Here is a 26,086-nt window from a genome sequence, read left to right on the forward strand (position 1 = left end):
AGTTGAATCTTGTTCATTGAAATGAAACCAACACTATGACATGTGTGTCGTTTGCTGAAATTCCACTAGATCTTCTTCATGATTTGGCAATCGCTGTGAGGATATGTGTGCTGCGACAGCCAACGGCCTCTCATTTAGCCCCCTTTTGTTCTGTCTGTTGTCTCTGGCAGAGATCTCTGGCAATTCAGAGGACATCCCTCTGGTGCGCTGGAGGCAGCAGTGGCTGGAGAACGGCACTCTGCTCTTCCACATCCACCACCAGGACGGCAGTGTGAACCCCCCGGAGCCGACCACGGACCCGGACAATGATTCTGCGAAGGAGGAGCTCCGCATCCTGCACATCTCAGTTATGGTAAAAACAACTCTCTGCTCTGGGGGGCTGGAGTGTTCACAAAGCAGCTAAAAATGGAAACTGTTTTGAAGTCTAATATTACTATATCTTTTCTTTTGACATGCAGTCAAAAAGAACTTTTTAATTGGCCGAAATCTTTCATTTGCAAAATTAAAATGATAAAGGGAAGAACTAGCTGTTTTCTCTCTTGCTGTTTCATTAAGATGGGCATGGACTTAAAGTTATTTTAGTGTCCCTGAAGCTGAAACATCGTCAGAGATCTCATCTTTGAGATAAGAAAACATGTCCATTCCACTTGTTTTTGTTTCCCTGTGTGTTCCAAACAAGCTGACTGCTGACTTTTTTCCAGAGTTATGGTTTTAGAGAGCAGAAAATGTCTGCTAGGGGTGAAAAAACATCGATTCATCGATGTTTTTATGATTTTTTTATGCCAGAATCGATATATTTGCTTTATTTGAGTCTATGCGGAGGTAGAAGGAAGTTACCGCTTTTATTGATGTAGTCTGAGTAACGTGACGTCATATCCGTTCCGTATCCGTCAAAAAACAAAAAAAAACGCAGCCGGCTGAAATGAGAAATTAGAAAACGGCAGAGGGTCGGCGTGGATATGACCTGCAACCTCACATTTTAAATCCAAAGTGGTAAACACTACACATACAGTAAAGTATGGAAACACTTTGGGTTTCACACATTGCTGCCATGAAAAGCAGAGCTAGACATCACAGCTGAAGCTGCATGCTAACTCTGTCATGGAGAGGAAACGTTATCGTGTTGAGGTAACGTGCAGTCAAGCCGGCCATCACTCTCATCTCCGTGATCAAACCGGCCAACGTTACAATTGTAGAGCACCCAGATACTGACATTTATGTTAAATGCATTCAAATGGCCCCAATGGAGCTGACCATGGATGTGTAAAGAGAACGGAGCTGACGGGAGAGCTAGAGACAGACTTGGCAAAGTTAGAGGAAGTATACACGTGTGACTTCGTCTGGTTTTCAAAATAAGGTGTTAACAAAGGGAACAGTATATACAAAAAAATATATATATATGGAAATAAGATTGATTGGATTATATTCACCAGAAGTATAAAACATTACATGTCCCTTATAAATTAAAAAAGAAAATAACACAAATTTGTCAGTGAAATCTTTTCTTTTTGGGTTGCTGGAAAAAATAAAATAAATAATACCTGACAATGACTGATATTTTTGACTTTAGGACATCTCTGACTACATACATGCTGAAAATCAAACATTTTAACTGTGTTAATTTAGATATTTTCCCAAGTAAAAATCTATAGAAATGTATGATTCAACTTTTTTCCCATGGTCTAGTGTTAAAAAAGTAAACAAAAATTACAATAAATCGTAATATTGAATCGCAATACTTAAGAATCACAATACATATTGAATCGAGAGATAGGTGAATCGTCCCAGCCCTAATGTCTGTCATGGTACAATGGCTGTAAATATGTTTAATTTACAAAGCGTCACTGTGTCTTTCCATTCGTCTCGCTGGTATAAAAACTCCTCATTGTCCAAATGAACATGATATCTCAGTCAAAACTTTAAAAAAAAGAAAGCTCTGCCACTCCACTGGCAGGTTTGTTAGAACGGACACATGTCGTGCACTCTCGACTGCTTGCCACAGGGCACGGACATGTTGGACACAGACTATGGGTGTGTTACAATTGTGAAGCCAGTGTATTGAAGAAGTGGGCTTCCTTTTTAAAGCATAAAAAAATTGATGTATTCTTTTCCCCCTTTTTATTTTTTTTGTCACAGACACATTGTACAGACTATAGGCAGCGGAAAAAAATCAGTTTTTCTGTGTGGAACATACATTTATAAAGTTCCACAGAATGTAGATTTTTGCATGCCCGCACTGTATCAAACCTTATCTGCTATGTCGGCAGAGTAGGAAATGAATCCTTAGATCTCACAGCTTTCTCCTCTTGCCTGAGGAAATGTATATTTATTAGATCTTAGATATGCCACACCTACTCCCAGTGCCCTTTTCCAGCCCAAAGACATTACAACCGTGCTTTGATGGATGATATGTATTTTCAGTCATTGAAAGCATATTATAGCTGCATACACAAATGATTAGTCAGCTCGGGGAGACTTTTGCCAGCAGCTACATCTGCTGAGCGGCGGCAGGGAGGCGCGCTTCGACACCCGCTGAATGTCACCGACCTTGAGACTTTGAAAAGAGCGCCTGTCCTTGACGACCCCCTCCGCATGTTACGCATGTTATTAGCGAACATCAAGCCGATCTACTTGAGCGGTGACAACATTTTCATGTGGAAATGAGACGGCTGGTGCCGAGGTTCTGCTCCTTACCTCTTTGATTTTCCTCTAATCTCACATTTTTTACTCCCCGCTCTATCTGCGTTTCACATCCCATCAACCTCAGGTCCGCGCCTTTGTGCTCCCTGCTCTGTTAATTCCTCATCCTGAAAGAGCAGCGGCGGCGGCAGCTCTGCCACACGGGTGTTTTTCCGTGAAAAGGTGTGGGCAGAGAAGGATTAGCATGCAGATATGAGCAGACCGTGACAACAGATGGAAGCGGTGTTGCCGCTGCGCTGCCCGGGCCCCGCTGCAGCTTGCCACCCTGCTGGAGGCCCCGACCTATAAATCCAAAGCCGTGTCACTTGCTTGGCTCCTTGCGGATACAAAAAGGGTCCTGCGACGGCTGCTTTACGGGCTTTTTTAGCTCAGGCGCACACCTGTCACTGGACCTCTTTCCATTGTGTGTCCTGGGAGACTGCAGGACAGCAGCAGTCAGCGTAGGTAGATGTCTGGGAGACGTGTTAGGGGGGAAGAAAGCAGTGGGATACAGCTGTGAATGTCTCAATTGCTCGAGGTCTCAGCAACATCTTACGAAACCTCTCTGGTATATACTTATGTAACAAGCAGCAGGAAGGAAACAGGAGGAAACTATGGGGGATTTCCACTTTAGTTCAGTTTGTTAGTAAGACATATTAATATTTAGAGAGGCAGTGATCGATCGGCAGCCGTTCGAAACCGGACAGTTTTCAGCTGATTGGCCATGACCGGTGACCGGCAGATCAGTCTCAGATTTCTGACTCGTCTGCTGACAGCACGGAGCTGAACATTTGTGTTAATCAAAGGATGTATTGAAATGAAAAAGGGCTGTCAATCGATCAGAATATTTGATCGCAAGTGAATCACTCATTTTGTATCTGTTCAAAATGTACCTTAAAGGGAGATTTGTCAAGTATTTAATACTCTTATCCACATGGGTGTTGACAAATATGCTGCTTTATGCAAATATATGGCTATATTTTCTATTGAAAATCAATTAACAACACAAAACAATGACAAATATTGTCCAGAAACCCTCACAGGTACTGCATTTAGCATAAAAATATGCTCAAATCATAACATGTCAAACTGCAGCCCAACAGGCAACAACAGCTGTCAGTGTGTCAGTGTGCTGACTTGACTATGACTTGCCCCAAACTGCATGTGATTATCATAAAATGGGCATGTCTGTAAAGGGGAGACTCGTGGGTACACATAGAACCCATTTTTATTCACATATCTGGAGGTCAGAGGTCAAGGAACCTCTTTGAAAATGGCCATGGCAGTTTTTCCTCACCAAAATGTAGCGCAAGTTTGGAGCCTTATTTATCCTCCTTAATGACAAGCTTGTATGACATGGTTGATACCAATGGATTCATTAGTTTTTTTTAGTTTCATATGATGATGCCCTTCTAGGTTCACTCTAGCTTTAAAACTGAGCCTCCGAAAGATTGATTGCGTTAAAACAAATTTGTGTTAACGCATTAGTATCATGTTAACTTTGACAGCCCTACAAATAATGCCAAACGTCTTTTTAGTGTTAAAATGAAACCCTGCCCTTCAATTAACATTGACATCAACAGGATTGTGTTTTACACCGCTGTTGCCATGTTTTTATCAGAAACACTGAACGGCCTTGAAACGGTCCCAGGTCTGCACATCCCAGCTAGGTGGGCTCAGCCAGGAAGCAGAACGTCTAATCTGCCACAGTTCATTGCCTGGCCACGAGACTGTTTATGCCTAATGGATGAGTTGGGACTCCAGCGTTTTTTAGGCTTGAAGACAAGCCAGGCTTATTATGGGCCTAATCCTAAAGGGGGACTCGGGTTCAATGAGCTGCACCGAAGGTGGGATCCGAGGCCAGGAGAGCGTCTGGTCCTCCAGCCGGGCTTTTATCAGACCTGAGAATTACAGATTTTCCAAGCAGTCTTAGTCAGTTTTTTTTTCAAATGTGAAGCAAGAAGTGAGTCCTTTTCAACAGTTGTACTCCCACTGTTCTAAAGTTGGAGTTTTCCTCATGCAGGGTTCAAAGATTCTCCCTGTGCATTCACATCCAACAAGGTGACCACAGTGTCCTCCGCTGGCCGCGGCCGGTCATCCATAATAGATGACTAACCTTGTGTATGCCTGTACCAACACCAGGTGAGGCACTGGCAGTTCAAACACACGTACTCGACTTCAGCTTGAACCCGACAGGCAGAGACAGCTCCAAAAGTAAATCCCAACTCTCCGGGCCAAACAAAAGACAAATAAAACCACGGTATACAGTATATTTAGAACAGCGTCAGGTACTCAATGAGGCGTGATTGGTTCATCCGTTGAGACTCTTAAGCTCCAGCGTATCATTGCAGTTGCACAATTCAACCCTTTTTAATTTCCGGATTTTAATCAGCTGCTGTTTTTGCAACAGAGCCTCGATGGATCAATCCAATCATCACATTCAGAATGGAGGTATCCGAACCGAACCAAGTCGATTACATCATATGATCGACTAATACAGTTTTGCAAGCTCAGGGGTTAGATTTGATGTTTTTGCGAATCCCTTCAGTGCTATTGTTTTTTCCTCAGAGGCCATAAAGCAACTTTTTTAATTTCCGCAAGCATCATAGTAAAACTCAAATTCAAATCATTGATATCCAATGACAAAAAGTTAACAAATGAAGAGATAAAAATAAAATGTTTGAAACATAGAGGTACAACTCTCTGTAGTCGTCGTAAACACTGCAGGTCTGGCCCACAGAACCGCTCACGTTGTCCATTTTTGCTGGATGGTGAACAGTTTGTTTGGGCAATATGGTTGAAATCAGCTGTGTGGAAGCTCTCGAGGTAAAGGTTCGCTGTGGATCAGCAGTGTGAAACAAGCCCCTCTCTGTGCCCACTCAACCTCAAAGGTGAGGAGCAGTTGAGTCTGTCAGAGCCATATGGTGTCTGATGGTAGCGGCAGCAGATCCCGCCAGGCTGCTCCTCTGTCCTCCTCCGCTTCCTGAAATAAGAACCTCAACGGACATGCTGTCGACTTAGAGAGGAACTTAACACTAAATTCACTTTATTGAGTTAGTAAATTTTATGCACAGTCATTGTATTGCATTACCTATTGATCCCATTTCATAGTGTTCGTTGCAACAAAAGTTTAGTTTTGCTTTTCTAGTTCTGCTTTCAACTTTGACAGGTAAAAAAGATGCTTCGGGTCGTGTAAGCGAAACTGTAGTTAATATTTGTTAAGGGGGAATGTTCAAGCTGAAACTGGGTGTTATGTAAGGATGGGTATCGTTAGGGTTTTATCGATACTACTACTCTTTTCAATATGACTTATCGGTTCGGTTCTATATCGATACTTTTATTGGTTCTTTTTCATTGCTAAATAATTGCTTTTTAATATTTTATTTAAAAAAAAGAATACATTCAGAACAGAATTAGAATTTTATTTATATTTTGAATATAACTAAATGTTTCTAGAGCAGCAACAGTAATGTTTACAACAGCAAAGTCACTATATAAACTCAATAATCTACTGGAAACTAATCTTGAATGTCAATAAAATAAATAATATTCCTGATTGAAGTTTATAAAGAATGAAGGACACATACATCAGTCAGTATCAGTCCTTCCTCCTGTCCTCTGTCCTCCTGTCCTCTGTCCTCCTGATGTGATTCACTGCTGCAGGTACCGCTGTTAGAGAGAGGAGACGCTGCTTTGACTCAGTCAGTAGATAAGTTTACGACAAGTTTTAGATACGTGGCAAACTAAGCTAAACAGTTGGACTACGTACAGGCTTGATTTTGTTTTAGCTTGTTTGTAACTATTTGCTATTAGCAGAGCCAGCGCGCTGTGCTTGTGTTTAATTTTGAGACATTAATATGTGCAATCCTGTCTCCTAAATTAAAAAATTTAAAAATGTTAATTTGCAACTGCAAATATGGCTGAAAGAAAAGTAATAGCGACCGGATTATGCTACAGTATGTTCTATATCAAAATAACGAGCACACATTTCTAATGAACGTATCTGCAAACTACAAACACTGACAAGATATTCAACCCTGGTCACAACGTACTTACCATTGAGGATGCTGAGATCATGTCTTCAGTATTTTAATATATATATATATATATATATATATAAAAAGAATATATAGGTATATGAAAGTTCAGAAAATCCTTGCAGTAAGGAGAAGTTTGGAACATTACTTAGATGTTGAGTAATACAATTTACAGAAAATCTAGTGGTTAGCTGAATGTGATTTATTTTTCGTTTCTTAGAAAGAGACCTTATTTGGAAGATTGCCAGCTTATTACCCATTTCAACACTACGTTGTACATTTTCTGTTGTGGAAATATGGAATATGGATTTAATTAAAGATATTTTCGTTTGCCTTACAGCAAAGTCTAAGTCAAGGCAATTTTATTTATATAGCCCAATATCACAAATTTGCCTCAGGGAGCTTTACAATCTGTACAGCATACAGTACGACACCCTCTGTCTATTTCGACCCTCGCTTCAGATAAGGAAAAAAAAGTCACCAAACAAACCTTTTAACATGGGAAAAAATGGAAGAAACTTCAGGAAAGATAAACATGCACAGATATCACGTGTACAGAATAAACAACATAATAAAATGACAGTATAAATAATGACAAAATTATACATAGAATGTAAACATATATAAGAATATGGATCTGGGAGGATGTCAAGCAGCTTCCAGGTGTCGGCAAACAGCCGGAACCTGAGTCACACGACCTCCTCTCCACCACGTACGCAGCAGCAAAGACAAGGAGAGCTGCTGTTAAGCTTTGATGACAGATGGAGGGAGAAATGAAAGTCACATCTACAGTATAACATGACATGCTTCCTCTGGGCCGTCCAAATCTGTGTGGATTTGAAAAACAAATACAGGCATGCCTTTTTATTTTATTAAACGATAACTCCCAGATTCACATGTGAGATATGTCTCAGAGCATCACATCTTGAGGAATCCCCTTCTATAGTTTTGTTGATAGTGATATTGGAAAGATGTCATCAGAATCTTTTGCTTTCGTATGGGGGTACCCAACTATGGCAAGTACACAGGGCCATAGCCAGGATTTTAGAGGCCTTAGGCACCCCACCCCTCTTAAGAAATATCGCAGTCCTGTCTCCTAAAACTGATGTACCGTACAGCGAAAACGCATTCTGAATTATGTTTCGAGAGAACTTTTGTTTTTTGACGTATCACAAATACGTTTGTAATGATAGTCGGCGTAGAGAGGAGGTCGGGGTGGGTCAAAGAAACACCCAGGAGACAGCTGGTCGTGCCACGTGTGAAATTAAATTCATCCATCCATCATCCGCGACCGCTTATCCAATTCAGGGTCGCGGGGGAGCTGGAGCCGATCCCAGCTGACATTAGGCGAAGGCGGAGTACACCCTGGACAGGTCTCCAGACTATCACAGGGCTGACAAATATAGAGACAGTCAACCATTCACACTCACATTCACACCTATGGGCAATTTAGAGTCAACAACCTAACCTGCATGTCTTTTGACTGTGGGAGGATGCCAGAGAACCCGGAGAAAACACACGCTAACCACTGCAGTTTTGTTACGTTAAACCTAACCAAGTATTTTTGTTGCGGTGTTTTACCACCGCCAAGGCCGAAAGCCTAGGAAGGAGGTTATGTTTTCACCGCCGTTGGTTTGTTGGTTTGTTGGTTTGTTTGTCCGTTAGCAGGATTACTCCAAAAGTCTGCGATGGATTTGAACGAAACTTTTTGGAGGTCAGTGCCATTCCAGTTGAGAATGCAGTTTAGTTGTATGGGAAAGTAACTTTCTAGGAGTTTTTTTTATCTCTCCAAATTGAATTATATTGAACCTAAAAATATCAAAACTTGCCTCAAAAAAACATCATGCATTTTTGTCCATTGCATTGCCATTCTGATATTTCTTTTTTAATGTCATATGTTACTGCAAAACATGGGAGTTAAGTTCCTGAAAGATATTGAAAAGTCATTACATCTACTTTCAGTGTGAGTCTACAGTAGTTGTACCACAGTTCACTTCACAATTCACACCGTGGTCATTTTCCTGTGATCTTTAAAAACAGCTGAACCTGTAATGGAAGCTGGAGTCACAGGGATTCTCACACACACAAACACCGATAGCAAGCATCAGTTTATGGGGAGAGATGGTCATTGTGACTCAGCTTGGCTCGTGGGATATTGACATTCATGTGGTGACCCTCCTAAAACCCGTGTTGATAGCATTGATCGTATAAACCTTAAATCAATGCGGCCCTGACCACTTGTAAAGCAGCAGCCCCGGCTGAATCCCAGCCTCCCCAGCTGCTCTCTGACCATCACAACATGGCGTGCTTTCAAAAGCCTGCCGAGCGAGACAAACCGATCCATAGCTTCCCTATTGGCTGTGAGGAAGACACACAGCTCAAGTGCCTTGCCTGTTTGTGGTGCTGCTGAATCTCTGATGCAGACAACAGAGCACCATGGCTTGGTTTTTCAACAAAAAACAAAATGAAAATCACAGTTTTAGCAGAAACAAAGACGGACTTTCTTGCATTAAAGCTGCACTAATCAATGTTATATATATTAACAATGAATCAAATGACTATATGTTATAACTTTAATTAGCAGTTGCTAGGAGCAGTGTTTCATGAAGATTAAGAGTTTCCTTGTTTCCTTAAGTTGACTTGTAACAATTCTCATCAACACCATTTTTGTGAACATTTTCTGTCACTATTTTTTGTGGATACAGCGAAGTAGCTACGTAGGAAGATGATGCACCCATTTATATTCCCACCTACTTTCTTCAACTGGCTTAAGCCCCGTTTCCACCGCAGGAACTTTCCCCCAGAACTTAGAACCTTTTGAGGAACTCATTGCGTTTCGACCGCAGGTACCAGGGTCTACGGACGTTTTCACATCAGGGACCCGGCCCCGGATCCGAATACACTTGACCCCGAGGTCCAGTTCGTTTGATTAGTGTGAACGCTTCGTACCGTACTCGGACATGGTTTGTCGATCTGTTTGGGTACGGTTTGCATCAGGTGTGAAAGCCAACTGATAGTGACAGTTTGTGGGTTGGTACGCTTTCCAGATACCCAAATGTATGAGCACAAGCTCTGGGTTTTTTTTTTTTTTTTTCTTTAAGATATGTCCCCTTTAAATAAATCTGACTTGCACAGGAGCATAAATGTTTACATGCTGCTCAGCTCGTTTATTATCCCTTTGCCAAATGTATAGGACATCGCACTGGCTGTATACTGAAAGATCACGAATAAATTACTTTTTGCATCAATTTAACTACTTTCACAGACAACCCTGACTGAAGAAATAAAGAAATGAATCATAAAATGCAGAGGCAGCTTTGGCTGTTTCAGTACAAATGTTTTTTCATTTCCTAGCTGCTGGATAATATTTTGCTTCATGGCCACTCGCACCGCTGAAGGATAAAGGGGCATATGAACTACTGTCACCTTTTGTCACAAAGTCTGCCTCAGTCCTGCTTTTCCATTTCTGCCTGTTAAGATGGTGCAATTAGCAGTCACACATGTTTTTTTCAGATTTGAGTAATGAATGAGAAGGAAAAAGATTGGTATATTCTGAAAGGAAGAGCTGACATTTTGTTCTTCGGGAAGGAGACGTTCTGTCTTACCTGAGCCCAAGGACTCGGCAGCCGTCACAATTCCCCACACAAACAGCAATATCATAAGGTCTTATGCATAATACCTAAGCCATTATTGTCCTCGCATCCTACTGCATATTTCTAATTTCCTGAGTATTTGTAGAAACATAGTGAATTGCTACCTTCTCATTCACTGCCACCAAATGAATTAGTCACACCTGAAAGAGTGCAGAAATTAGTTTGGGATTTGTGCAGATGATACTTTAGGAATGATAGTCGCTTGAATCGGTTAAACATTTTGTGCCAAGCAAGATTCATATTCTCACATACATATGCAGAAACCAGCTAGATATAGACTATATATCATATATTAAAAGGAAAGTGGAAGTGTAATTCAACATTAAAGAGGCAATTACTGAACATAATTGGTATTAATGATGATTGGTATTAATTATAAATGAATCTAAATCACATGTGGATGCTATTAGAGTCTACAGACTATGATGGCGTTGTATGTAATGTTGAGGATGAATCAAGGAAAGAACATTACAATGTGATTTAGCATATTAGGCAAAGTTATTGCTACATGTATCTGCAAAAGAAAAGAGCCGTATGGGGTACTATACCATTTATTCATGCTGGAGAGGTGGTCTTAATCTGAGCCAATCCTTTCTGCTGTAACAGATCAATAATCTAGTACACTATACAAACATTATAGGAAACCATCTGGGGTAACACTTTATGATAACCATCATTCTCATCACCACCATCATCACACTAATTATTATGTTATTTTCACATTGTAACATTTTATATACTATATTATAAGTATTTGTTAATGATCACGAAGTGATTTTTAAACCTTTAAGAAGTTGATCATAACATACATACTGTAGATAGATATTTGTAACACTTTAATGGTTAATAATTGGTTTCTATAAACATTATTTGGATTGATATTATAGTGTTGCAACTGATGATTATAATCCCTTGTTAAATGGTCAATAGAATGTTAAAGGTTAGATTTGTTAAAGGTTAACGAATCATTAACAAATACTTAATATAGTATATAAAATGTTATGATGTGTACAACAATAAACTGTTAAAATAAATGATAGCATTTTTAATAGTTTACTAACGTAATCAGAATGTAATTGTTATCGTCTCCTATCAACTATGATGCAATATATCATTTCTAAACTAATTTCATATTACACAAACTACTGATAGAATAATGTAATAAAACATGTAATAACACATAGCATTACCAAAAAAAATTTAATCATTGTCATTTCATTGTTTCTTAACAGTAAAATAATTATGAACTAAGTTTGAGTAACTAGCAATGTTCCAGTTATAAATGATGGTTATTATGTAAGGGATAATGTACAGCGAGCCGGTCATTGTTGTGAAAGAATCCCCGACAGGGCGATGCTAGATGGTTTCTTTCACAACAATGACCCGCTAGCTGTTCATTATCCCGCTTATTACACAGCTACTAACTGAAGAAATCAATATTTTGACACAAAAACTGTCCGCCGGAGTCCTACATCAGAGCTGCACCCATAGCAACGGTCTGCTATACATAGCAACAGTCTGTAATACATAGCAACGGTCTGCTATACATAGCAACAGACTGCTATACATAGCAACAGACTGCTATACATAGCAACGGTCTGATAAACATAGCAACAGTCTGTAATACATAGCAACGGTCTGCTATACATAGCAACGGACTGCTATACATAGCAACAGACTGCTATACATAGCAACAGACTGCTATACATAGCAACGGTCTGATAAACATAGCAACAGTCTGTAATACATAGCAACAGTCTGTAATACATAGCAACGGTCTGCTATACATAGCAACGGACTGCTATACATAGCAACGGACTGTTATAGATAAATTACAGACCACAGAACGCCGTGATTGACCAATCAGAATTGAGTATTCAACACAGCTGTGTAATAAAAAGTGTTAACCCATCTAGAAAACTTTAACTAATGACGATAAATACAGCTGAAGATGTTTCAGGTGACATGCACTGGGAGAGGTGGGGCGTAATTCAACAGGAAAAAAATAAATAAAAGTCTTGCACCAACACAAATATATCTTTTTTATATACTGTGTGTGTGTGTATATATCTATATCTATATCTATATAGATATAGATATAGATATACTGTGTATATCTATATCTATATATATATATATTTAAAGTATAGATGAGTATTAAATACTTTGCAAATCTCCCTTTAAGGTACATTTTGAACAGATAAATATGATAAAAACAGTTACAGCCTTATTAACTACTGAATGTTAAATAGAATTTGGTTAAAACTGAGCTCCCTCAAAAGTTGTATGTGAGCAAAACAAATGATTGTAAGTATCTTTACGACTATTAGGATTAAAGTGCAGAATTTGAAATATTCTAACTTTGTTGCCCCCCTGAGGAAGTATCAAAATGACATGGTGGCAGATATCTTCCCTTCCCACCCACCACAGATCCATTCAGGGTTCACTGTTGCAGAAATGATACTTCTGGAAACATACATTTAAAGGTCTCTGTGGATCCATGCAAGGGCGTTACAGTTAAGAAAAACCAACAGAGCGACATTATCAGTCCTCTAGGACGAGGATGAACGACACCCGTGCATCCTCGCTCAAGTGCCCAAGTAGAGGTACACGACTCTATGTAGACTACAGCAATTGTTACTGGGCCGTTACATTTTTCTACTAGCAATGACGCATACCGTGAGAATCATATGAAAGCTGCTAAACTATAATCTCATAAAAGATTATACATATAGTGGCTTTAAAGGCAACCTCTGATGGTGCGCTGCATTAAGAAACACTGATTTTGTAATGTTTTTTCGACTCTTTGAAACATCCAGCGACTTCATTTAATTCCAAGAGAATAAATGTTTACATGACAAATGTCGTTTTACGTTAATGCCTTCTCACCACACAGACTCCAACGCTATCAGGGCTTCATGCTATATTAGCTTTTATGAAACGCGCCAAATTGAATCAAATGATTTCAAACCGTTTCTGCCATTAATACTCATTTCCAGACGCCGTGTGACGTGTGTGAAATGGGGGTTGTGACTTTCACATCTGTTCAATGTCAAAATCAGCACCGGATCACGAAGCCTGTTGTTATTAATCCTCACAATTCAAGTTTTGTTTCAGAATTAAATACTTTACTTTGACCCTGGCATTAGGAGTTAACGTGATAACAAATGCAAGAGAGGATTCAGTGTATAAAAACTGTCAATTTCCATCATTAATATCAGATATCAAATCCAATCAGTGGCCCCCTTTGGCTATACGATAAAGTTTATTACATCCAAAGCAAGAAACTTCCTTTTGCTATCTCTGTAGCTGTCAGATCGTCTCGATCTTTCCGCCTTCCTGCGTCTTAATGCCTCGCATCCAGAGACTAAGTGACAGATTGATAGCTCAGCTCTAATACCAGGCCTGCTCTGTCAGACTGAGAAAGGCCACGTCTTCTCTCTTCCATTCAGGACTTACATGACAGGAGTGTAAGTCATAAGGAGCACTAGTGCCATTATAACATCGTCCTCATCCGTTAGTAAGTGGATTATGGGGCTGGAGCGCTGGCATGCTTTGATGTGTGGTTTTGGTTTTATTGGCTCCATAAGAGGACACAGTCCACTTAGTCCTCACTTTGATTCCAAGTAATGCCTGACATTAAACAGTTTTTTTCCATTTGGTCTGTATTAGCCCCCCTCTACGCTCGGGCGCTAATGCAGCTTGATGGGTTTGAATTACATTTGTCACTGAGGTGGATTTGATTGAGAACCATTTGAGGTACTTGACATTTGACTTGTTCTAATTTGCTGAGGGATGAATGAAAAAATGGTGCTACTTAACGTTAAATAGACACTTTCATATTTGACATGCTGAGCTATCAAATTTGAAAATTTCTTAACTTTAATTTTACCAGATTATTAACAACAAGAACCAAATTATACCTCTCATCGAACAATTAGTATTATATATTAAAAAGGAACCCATGGAGAGTAAAAGGCAAGTCATGTTTAGAGAAACATTAAAGGGAACATATCATGAAAATGTTTTTCAGTACTTGTGTTCATACATTTGGGTATCTGGAAGGTAACCCACAAACTGTGAAATAAGACAACCCAGTCAGTTTTTTTGTGGGCTGTCTAGATCAGAAAACATGTGATTCAACAAGCCATTCAGAAATGGCTCCCCTTCCTATGTCACATGCAGGCTCATTAGAATATACCACCCACGGCTTGAGAACTACCTTTGCAAAGGTGCACCGTATTTTTCTCGCAAGCCAATCAGAGCAGACTGGACTTTTTATAGAGGCAGGCGCTAGAGAGTTTCCTTTAACTCCGCCTCCCAGCCTCGGTCCGGGTCTCATTCACATGACCGGAGGAAGGGAAATAACTCTGGATTCGGCTATTAGTGCATTTTTATAACTTTTATGACCTAATGATTTAAATAAAGGCTATTCAAGTGTTCGTAACAGTGAGTTGATTTTCTTCAACAAAAATGACCCGCTGATTTACGGACGTCTCTTTCCCAATGTAAGTCTATGAGAAAAAGTATTTTTCGGCTCGATGGCATTACGTGATGGACATGGAAGTTGTAGTTCCACAGTTTGGCCAAGACGAAAATTTGCTACAAAGCCTGGCGCTCTTTCTGGGGGCTTGGTAGAAAACCAAAATACAAATATGAACCTGAAAATGAGCATATGTCCCCTTTAAATATCAATTTAAGTACCTGATTTAAGCTTGAACTCACTCCAATCTGGAAAATGTGATATTGTCCTATACTGTAGGTAACATACTATTGTATATTGTGTACAGTCACTGTTTTATTCCACTCCATCAGTGACTTTCAAAGTGCTGAACAATTAATCATTCCAAAACCAGATTACTGCGGTCTCCTTTCTGACCACCGTGCATGCAGATTTACTGCATAAATGGCCCATATCATGGTGTCATCTGTTAACGTCCTTGACTATGCAGATTAAGCAAACAACGTATGCAAATAAGCCTCTACTTTTTTTGCCAATTTAAATTAATATGAGCAACTGAACCCCTCCCTATTTTTTATTCAGCCTCACAATTCCCAATATGTTTGAAGAGATTTGTTTTATGGAAATGCCTGATTAAAATCCATTTTTCATTTCATCATTTCTGCTTATCTTTCCACAACTGTGCTCAGTTTGACTGAAGTGACACCGTTTAATACTAATTGATTTTTTTCTTTTTTAAATCACTTAACCTCTCATTATTCTACTGTTGTTTTGGCCAGACTATTAGCTTAGTGTCGATTGTTAACTTTATTTTTCCTCATAATAATTTGGCCTTGTTTCACTCGAATGGCATTAAAAAGGAAAAAGAAGTTCGGTAGCGGCAGGAGAGACAGAAACATCTCTCCACACCTGACCGTAGGGAGCACTTACACAATTCTTTCGGTCCAATTTTAAACAGCCGTGTGATTTTCTGACTGAGAGGAACTCATCCTTTTTTCTCCTCCAGTGGCAAACTGCTGCTGTCTTTCTCTCTTCGCGCTGTCACCGTGACATTTCCATAACTCTTTTTGACATTTTCCAAATTGCACAATGTATCAGATTTTTAGTTCTCAGCTGGATAGCATCAGATTAGGCAGGAAGATGTGGTAAATTGCACGTACTGCACATGTAACGTTATTGGTCCAAATTACAATCGTGTCTGCGTGTTATCTCATCGTTCCTGTCACTTTCTCTAAAACATCCCTCTCGGTAACCTTAAAAATAATGGGATTGGATAAAGAATCTGCTCTCATTGCCGTTATTCATGGAGGAGATATGGTCGGATATTCAAGCTGACAATCGCTGTCTCCCTCCCGTCTTTCCACAGGCTTTGTGCTTTTGACTTGCCTTGACTTTGATCCATATCCTGCTCCTTGGCAACATTCTCTGACACTGTTCTCGCCTTTTTCCGCTCCCGCTTTGACTCTTCTCCCTCTCGCTGTCTCATTTTCTCTCCGGTTTCTGTATGATTCTGTCTCTGTCCCCCCCCACACTCCCTGCTAACCTGTCCTCAGGGCAGGCTCAACGCCCTTCATCTGTCCATCTTGTGCCCGCGCCCAATCCCCAACACCCGCAGGTGCTGGTGTTGGACGCCGCAGCATCACTCAGCCTCGCGAAAAACCAGCTCACAGGTCATTAAAATCAGAGAGAAGAAGAGCAAAATGAACGGGGTCGCGTGACCTGACCCAGTCATCTGGTATCAGCGCTTCCTAGAGAACGTGTACGACCTGATATTCAAAGTCACAACAGACTTTCTTTCTCCCATATTTCCACGGGCGTTATGACTCATTCCTTAAGCCAGACAGACAAGCAGTCCATCACACAGGCTTTAAACTAACTCTCAGGTCAGCCAAACTTATTTGGAAGAGAAAACGAAGCCAATCAGTAAAATTACCACTCAAGCTGTCCGTTGTAAACATCAATCAGAGGCAAAAAACAATTTAACCTTCTGAACTTACCGCACTTAAGTAGTACAGTTTTCCTTTGAAATGAAGGATTATAACTAAGGGCGCTACGATCAGGTTTTATTTGAAGCCTTCTATTTATCGTGGGGCATTATTTATTTATTTAACTACTCTTAACAACATTGTGATATTGCAATTAATCACATGATTATCCATCGTTAATCGTGATTAATTGTAAATTACATTTGATTTCTGCAAAATGTACCTTAAAGGGAGATTTGTCAATTATTTAATACTCTTATCAACATGGGAGTTTTCAAATATGCTTGCTTTATGCAAATGTATGTATATATTTATTATTGGGAAATCAATTAACAACACAAAACAGTGACAAATATTGTCCAGAAACCCTCATATGTACTACATTTAGCATAAATAATATGCTCAAATCATAACACGGCAAACTGCAGCCCAACAGGCAACAACAGCTGTCAGTGTGTCAGTGTGCTGACTTGACTATAACTTGCCCCAAAACTGCATGTGATTATCATAAAGTGGGCATGTCTGTAAAGGGGAGACTCGTGGGTACCCATAGAACCCATTTACATTCACATATCTTGAGGTCAGAGGTCAAGGGACCCCTTTGAAAATGGCCATGACAGTTTTTCCTCTCCAAAGATTTAGTGTAAGTTTGGAGCATTATTTAACTTCTTTCCCAACAAGCTAGTATGACATGGTCGGTACCAATGGATTCCTTGGGTTTTATAGTTTTATATGATGCCAGTATCTTCACTTTAGAAATTAGGGGCTTTAAAATTAATTTGAATTCACACGTTATTATCGCATTAACTTTAAGTATTAAAATTAAGAAATGAGAAAGTATCATGAATTGACAAAGGTTTATTTATTAGCAGGCAACCAGAGACGTTAGAAGTCAGGGTGCGGGGGATGTGACAGACACTTGAAAACCCATTTGAAACCATTTCAGTAAATTTCCATCACTCTATGAAACTGCAAAAGGAATTCAGTCACTCCACATAATACAGAGAGCTTTATCCATTTATGCTCAGTGCATTCTGACAGCAGTATTACTGTCAGGACTGTGCTCTGCGGTGCTCTCCGAGGTGCTGCAATAACCTCAGAAATGCTAAATAACAACATAGAAAAGAACACGTATTAGAGCACTTACAAAAATCATTCAGAAATCAGCAGGGGAGGCACGTTGAAACAGCTGTTTGCTGTTTAGCTCTCAAGGGACACAGCCTTTTTAATAGCAAGCTCAGCCTTAGCCTACAGGTGTTCTTCAAAGACTAAATACACTTTTAATACACCTTCAATGGAAGTGAAAGTCTTTCTGCCAACTTGTGAAAGTGTAACGCAGGCTGCTTACCAACATGGCCACTAGTTGGATTGGAGTTAAACTGTGCGCTAACATGACAGCTCATTACAATCAATGCAGGTACACTTAATAATAGATAATGGGGTAATTATAACAAAGGTATAAATGGTAGACGTAGCAAAGTAAAGGGAAAAGGCAAAATATACTTGGATAAAAACTAAGAGTACAGTTTTGGAAAGTGTCCAAATGTTCACAATTTCATGCACTTGCTGAGCTAACTGCATTTACGTATTTTTGCCAATTTTGGTTTGGCCTTATTTATTTTTTTATTTATTTTATTTATTTTATTTATTTTATTTATTTTATTTATTTTATTTATTTTATTTATTTTATTTATTTTATTTTATTTATTTTATTTATATTTATTTAAAAAGGATTCCCACTGATACCAATGGCACCAGCTAGTCTTACTGGGGTCCGAAATCAAGTATATCATATTTATCATACATATTATATGCAAAATCATATTTGTGTTTTTAACTTTTAACTGCCTTACATTAAAAAAAAAAAATTCTGTTTCTTGCAATTTATTTTTAAAATGTATGACTATAGTTTATAGAATAGCCAGCCTTCATTCAGAAGTGTTTTTTCGTTCAAGTAGGCTACACTTATTTGTCCCTTCAAGGGCCGAGGATTTGCCTAATGACTTTTGATTTAGCAGGATTATTGGTTTGTGGACTGCCGTTTATTAATTTTCCGTTTTCATGGTCTTCTGTTGTCATAGAAACACAACAAACTTTCTGGCAGAGTGTCAGCAGTCAGAACTAACTTAAGACAGAGTGCCGTTCTTTCCTTCGCATGCAGATTATATGTAAATTACGCTCTTTTTTCCCCCGTCCCATCCACAGCAAAACGGTGACAGGAAGTTGAAACCGGAAAAAAGGACTGAAATATATAATAAAACTTTTGATTTAAAATATAACCTGACACTGAAAAAAGTGATATGAAGAAAAAAAATAAAATTGTCATTGAAAAACACATCAGAATGCAACAAAATTTGTATGCATGTATTTTATTTTTCAGTGCCAGTGTTTCGTTTTTCAGTGCCAAATGTGTTTTCAATGCCAAAACTCAGCTGTCACTCGGTAAATTCCCAAGTTGTCAAACGATTCCTTTAATAAAATATAGGAACCATACTTTTAACAGTCCGGGCATTGACCTCCGTTCTGTCAATGAGGATACGGTTTATAGCTGCTGACCCTCGCTCACACTCCACATGGAAATCAGCCAAGTGTTCCTTTTGTCTCAAGGTGAAATAACCTCCCAGTAGCACGAGAGCTGCTGTCATTTATAAAAACATTCTAGGTGTTATTCACTAAATTGCATCTGCAACCTTTTTTTTTCAAATTCTGCTGTTGGCATCGCAGCTTTGACTTTGATCCGTATTCGACTTGGCAAGATCCTCTGACTCTGTTCTCCCCTTTGACTCTCTCTGCTTTTTTTCCTCTTCTCCCCCTTTTTTCTGTCTCTGCTCCAAATGTCACCCTCCTCCCCTCAGGGCGGGATGATCGCCCTTCTGCTGTCCATCCTGTGCCTGGTCCTGATCCTCTACACCCGCAGGCGCTGGTGTAAACGCCGACGCATCCCTCAGCCCCAGAAGAGCGCCAGTGCTGAGGCGGCTAATGAGATCCACTACATCCCCTCAGTGCTGATGGGAGGACAGGCCCGGGAGAGCCTTAGGAACTCGCGGGGTCAGGGGCCGAACTCCAGCGGTACACTCAGCATCCGGGAGACGCCGATTTTGGACGGGTACAAGCGGGGTTTGGGTGGATGGATGGATGTAATCTGAAATGGTTAAACCCTAAAAATAAGCACATGCAGAAGCTGGAAGTAAACAGCTTGTGTTACTACTTAGGAAGCAACTGATATAATGCAAGCTTATCTCTAAGTGTAGTAGTCTGCAATGAGTTTCAAGGCTCAAGATTATAAAACCTTACCATATCAGTATATTCTCTCCCACTTTGAAATCTCCACTGCTTCATCAAGCGTGTTAGCCGCTTGTGATATTTATTCTAATTTAGAGAAGTGGAGACAACATAACGCTAATTGATTTTTACCTCATCCCCAGGTATGAGTACGACATTACCGACCTGCGTCACCATCTGCAGCGGGAGTGTATGAATGGTGGCGAGGAGTTTGCCAGCCAAGTCACCCGTACCCTGGACTCCCTCCAGGGCTGTAATGACAAGAATAATATGGACCTCACACCTGGTAAGTTGACTGAAGCACAAACAGCCAGGTCAAAAGAGAAAAAAAAACCAGCATACAGCCTTAAAGCTCCACTAATCAATAGTTGTTTAATGTTAACAATGGGTCAGGTAGACTAGATGTAATGTGAAAGGGGTCACTCATAGTGACAAACTCACAGGAGCAGCAGCAGGCAGCTGTTTTCAGTTCAAAAGCTCACTGTAATAAACCCAATGTACACTAACTTTCCCGGCAATAGACATACAACGCAGACCAAGTTAGCGACTAGCTGGTGAAGAATTTAGTTTCCCAGATATTTCACTCACGAGTTTGGGAAAGTAAACTAGAGGTAAAAGGAGTGTTAATATTGGACCTTTAGATTGCCAGACCCCAAATGAATGCTAATGCTAATGTCCAGAACCAGAATCATGAGGTGGTGGAGACCAAAACAAGTGCATATAGCCCTTTTTCACAGCAGACCCTGTGACTTGTCAAAGCAGGAAAAGTGCAACAAATTTTGTTAAAGGTGCTAAATGTGAGATTGGGAGCATTTCTATTGCCTCCGGTGTGGCTCTCAACTTGGCTACAGCTGAGCCAGCAGCTCGTAGCTAACGGTGCTAACAGCGCTAACAGTGAAAACTACGGCAAAAGTGCTGACAGAGCCAACAGTGTTTACCTCGGGGGGGAGGTTGGTGCTATGCTTCTGTGACATCGGTCAGGACGGCATTATCAGCTGTAATCACCGTATGAGAGCAGTGCAGAGCATGCATTAAATGCACTACAAGCATGCACGGCAGGCCCGGCTTTGTCAACAAAGCATAGAGGAGCTTGGTTTACAACACACACAGAGGGAGAGAGACTTCATTCTCTGCTCAGGTAGCCGTTACTCCTTCACGACAAGCTAGTATGACATGGTTGGTACCAATGGATTCCTTAGATTTTCTAGTTTCATTTGATGCCAGTATCTTACTTATCTAGCTTTACTCTCGCTCTAGTTACAACCTAAAAATCACAAGTTAGGTTAATGCTTTAAAGAAATTAGTGGCGTTAAAACAAATTGTCATTAATGCGTTATTATCGTATTAACTTTGACTGCCCTAGTTTTAATATTAACAATGGATCAAATAACTATGTGTAATGTAAAAGACATGAAGCCATGGAGACCTGACTCTGCAGTTCCACTCATCACTATTGACTGTTTTAGCGTCTTTTAGTTCATTGTTTTGGTTTAAATCCTGGTTTTACTGCTCTACTGTTTTGGTGTGGTCTCACTGCTCTCGTCAGCCTTTTTTCCAGCTGCAACAGGCAGCTGTTTTTACGCTACAGTATGGAAATAAACACAACTCAAAATCTGCTGGATGTGTAAATAGGATTGTTTTTGCTAACATGTTCACCACAACAACTTTATATGTCAGTTTTAACATTGTTCTGCTGTCCCCAAGTGGCCAAAAAGTCAATCATTAGTGCTTTAACTCTATAAGGCGTATGGTTTTTCATAATTTAACCATCTATGTTATTCATCTGAGGTATTCTGACATATACATATTTCTAAATAATGCATCGTCAGCATATAGTTTAATTAATATACATTAAATACTAACTAGATCCTGTCGCAAAAGCTTTCACTTATCATACTAATAGCCTTGTTTTTTTTTCTCCTACACAGCCATAGATTTTTGAATAAGAACGTAATAAAAGCAATAAGACAGCATGTCAAAAAGGTCACATTTGCTAGTATTGAGGAGGACATAGTGATATACAAATTGTTTTCTAAACAGGGAACAAATATAATTACATCAACACAGTTGCAATGATTTAGATAATCAGCGTGAAAACAAAGAGAAGTAATTGGATTTTTAATTAAATACCATGTGTTATTTTCTCAGACAGGTAGGCTATAATCATATAAATGAATGTAGACGGAATGATGGAGGACTAGAAATCGAGTTTAACACGAAGGCTTTCAAATGCTTTGTCAATGTAAAACACTTTAAAAATGGCACGACAAATACAAATCAGCAGTTTTTATAATCAGTCGTGTGACTGATGCCGAAAGTACACCGGATATAAATATCAAACCGCAGGTATTCTTTCAAAGGGTTTATTCCTCCCACTTGAAATAATCAAAAGGCTTATGTGCCTGCCAAGAATTAGTTCTACAAGATCTATTTTTCATAATCAGTGGACGTCGGAGTTGAGCACCACTCCCGTGAGGATTACTGTATGAAGTGGAGCAGTTTTCGATGAAGGTATACCCCTCATGAATATCAATTAGCGGCACATTCTCGGCTCAGATTCATCAAGAGATTGGTCATGGTGACGGCGTTCTCACAGCGTGTTCTTATAGAATCCAAACAGCCCCACCCCATAGGTGATGGAGGCAGAGTAATCCTGTGCATTATGCATTTAAGATGGTTAATGCGATGGACTCGAGAAATAGAAAAACGAGGCAGCAGACCATGCATGAATATTGAACAACATAAACAACTGCAGAAGTCACTCAGAAAGTGGTACTGGATATCTGGACTACAATAACAAAGATTTCACTAAATCTATTTTGGCTGTCCTGACCTTTCTTCTTAGAATAGTTATGAATACATAAACAAGTGACTGGAGGAGCGCTTTAACCTCTCAGTTCAACACATTCTCACCCCAGCTCATCACATACCACCGCTTTGTCACGCCCCTTGGTGTCACTTTAGGTTCAGGCAACAAACCACTATAGTTATAGTGCTCTTTAAACTACAGCCCCGTTTGCACCAAGAAGTTCCTGGTCATTTTAGTTTTAAGACTACTTTTCAAGGAAGTAAAAGTTTCCTTTAGCCCATTATTGTCTGGGTTTCCATAGCCTTCTAAAGACCTGTGAAGACTAGGCAAATTAGTCTGCTGACGTTTGAAAAAGCATCATGACTCACACTCAGTGGCGATGTGTGTGTTTTGCCAATCGGCAACAATCATCCCTGCGAACTCCACCTCGACAGTTCCTGTAATTTTAGAAAAGTATGACCCCCCCCATACCCTCCCTGTATGGATTTCTTAGATTTTTATTTCACTTATAGTATATTTTTACACAGAAGATACTGTTACCCTCTTATTCGCAGGAAAAAGGAGTAAAATTAACATTAAAAGTTGGTACCTTCTCAAAACATGAGGAATCATCTTCTGGGGACAGTTTCATCAGAATCCATCTAATAGTTGTACAGATATTCCAGTCTGGACCAAAGTGGTGTTTTTATTACAGAAACCATGTTCTATAATATATTTTCTTTATGGTTTCCCTGGACCTTCATCTCTTAATACTTACCAAAATAGATAATTTCATCCTCTGAGACTTAAATGCGTTCTGTATATTCCCTTAATGAGTTTTAATTTCATGCCAGCTTTTCTCACTGTTTCATTTTGGCTGTTTGACTTCTCCCCAAGTAAACAACATGCTGGATGGGTTTCCTTAGCACTACTATATTTAATGCTTGCTACATTGTGGTTTTAAAACCTTCAACATCCAGCCAAGAACAACATGTCTTTTTTTTTTTTTTTTTCCAAGTGGCTGCTTTCTCATTTCAGAGAGAAAGCTTTTAGTTTGTGCCTCTGCCTCTCCTCGCTTTCATATCCCCGTGTTTGTAACTATATCCCACTTCTCCACAGTGAGCGACAACACCAAGCTGGCCCTAATGAACAAATACAAGGACAACATCATCGCCACGAGTCCCATCGACAGCAACCACCAGCAGAACACCCTGCTTCCGCACAACACCTCCACCAGCCAACGCAAGCGCCTCTCCAGCAACACCCGTGGTGAGTCACCCCCTCCCATAGATCGACCCTGTGACGGAGAATAGAAGAAAATAGATCCCATTTAACACCATCGCTCCAAGCGTCTACCCACCTACCAGCAGCACAGAACAACCTTGTTGTATTTTTTACTTCTAGTCACTGTGGCTGTCAGGTTAAAGAATGGTGAGACTTTGGTTTAGATGATTTCCATGTTTTATCCCAAATTCAATGATTTATTTTATTTTATGAAAGACATTCAAATTCCATTGAAAAACAACAAAAAACTAAAAAATAGATAACTTTAAAAAAAACTTTCTTTTTTTTCTCAAGGCAACAGTGACATAATAAATAATACACCTAACCGACCTTAAAGTCAAACTGAAATTACAATTTTCCTCACTTTTTGTGTCAGAAAATGTACTATAATGATAATTTTCAAAGTAAGTTACCACTGTTTTGCACTCGGCGGCTCACGTTACCGTGGTCTTGGAAAGGGAAGGGTGGGCAGAGGGGTACTCGGTTGGTTGCAATCTGCAACCACACCACTATGTGCCGCCAAATCCTACACACTGTTAAATTGTACTCATTTACTGTGGCTCTCTGTGCATCGTAACGTGACTAATACACTGCTCGTTTTAGTCGTTACTGCAAAACCTCACCTCAGTGAGTCCGTGACTTGCCGTAAGTCGGTTTAGTCTATACAGAATTTAGCTCGCTGCAACGGTCGCAATGGCAACGGTACACCTAAAAAATGATTGCCGCTCTGATCCCCCTGCTACTGTTGCATCCCGGAAACCCTCACGTCTAATACCAAGTTATCTGTTTCGTTGACCAGCAGCATCATTGAACATCTACTCAAAGGTCATAGCATGCTCAAAAATGACTTGTTGCCAGTGTGAAAACATTTCAATAAACATTAGACATGAAGGGGAGGTATTAGGTGTTCAATTCGCAGCAGCAGCATTGTGATCAATGCCCAGCTGCACACATCTTTTATCTACAATTGTTCATCTCTCACAGCTCCGTAGCGGGCGAAAAAATCACGGTGAGTCACTGAATGCCACCTCACAGGTTTAATCGTTGACAATGCCCTTTTGGAAAACTCCCAAGGACCCTGACACATTTTCAACTCACTGGACAAAAGTTATCAATAATACAGTAAAACAATACAAGACTTTGTTAGAAAACAAAAAATCAGAAGGTCTTTGCAGGACACTGAAGATAAACCCAGCGTTCTAATCCATATCATCCTGAGAGATGAATGCCCTTTGAACAATTACTCAATACAAAAATGTTCAGTGTGAATGTGGGTGTGAATGTGAATCCTCAAACATATACATCCCGTTGTTTATTGTGATCTTTTTACTTACATAAATCACACCGTATTTCTGTCCTTATTCGCACTGATATCAGTCTGAAGTACTTTTTGTGATTCATTTGCACTTACCGCTGTCATAATCGCAAACTCCCATCTGTCCTCACGTTCACCTCCGCCTGCCCGGGCTCTGATAGTGTAGGAGTTGTACTGTAGGATGGGAGATGGAAGAATACAGGAAATAGAAAAAGAGATAGAGATCATTTGATGAAACGGCGAGAGACATTATCCCATTATGATAAACAAGAGAAGGAGAAGAAGAAGGCAGCGACATTTTCAAAATGTCATTTTGGAAATTTTCAGTTGACCTCAGACCATAATTCACTTTCCTCCGCACTTGGCTGCACAGATGCTTTATTCTCAGCCCAATTAAAAACAATTCTGTGGTGTTAGTCGCTATGGAGAAACTCCAGAAATAAACTTCACAGTGTGTTTCTAGCAAAAAAAGAGTGCACAGTAATTCAGAGGTCTTCTCCAAACTGTCAGGGAGGATTGTAATTGCAACACAGGAGCCCAAGCAAAGTACTCATCTGTGCGTTTTATCACAGCAGCCTCCCATGTATTTGTTCGAACAATC

The 26,086-nt window shown here is 39.9% G+C and overlaps 1 protein-coding gene across 6 annotated transcripts in view; it reads left to right on the plus strand.

Moving 5' to 3' along the window:
* Positions 1 to 26,086, plus strand: part of astn1 (astrotactin 1) — a 418,066-nt gene that overhangs the window by 74,099 nt on the left and 317,881 nt on the right. For all 6 annotated transcript variants that reach the window (XM_074650205.1, XM_074650206.1, XM_074650209.1 and 3 more), the window contains 4 exons: positions 171 to 352; positions 19,672 to 19,922; positions 20,242 to 20,384; positions 24,006 to 24,155. In XM_074650205.1, coding sequence (XP_074506306.1) covers positions 171 to 352; positions 19,672 to 19,922; positions 20,242 to 20,384; positions 24,006 to 24,155 — 726 coding nt within the window. The remainder of the gene's footprint in view (positions 1 to 170; positions 353 to 19,671; positions 19,923 to 20,241; positions 20,385 to 24,005; positions 24,156 to 26,086) is intronic.

Source organism: Sebastes fasciatus, chromosome 11, assembly GCF_043250625.1.
Source record: "Sebastes fasciatus isolate fSebFas1 chromosome 11, fSebFas1.pri, whole genome shotgun sequence".
Lineage (NCBI taxonomy): Eukaryota > Metazoa > Chordata > Actinopteri > Perciformes > Sebastidae > Sebastes > Sebastes fasciatus.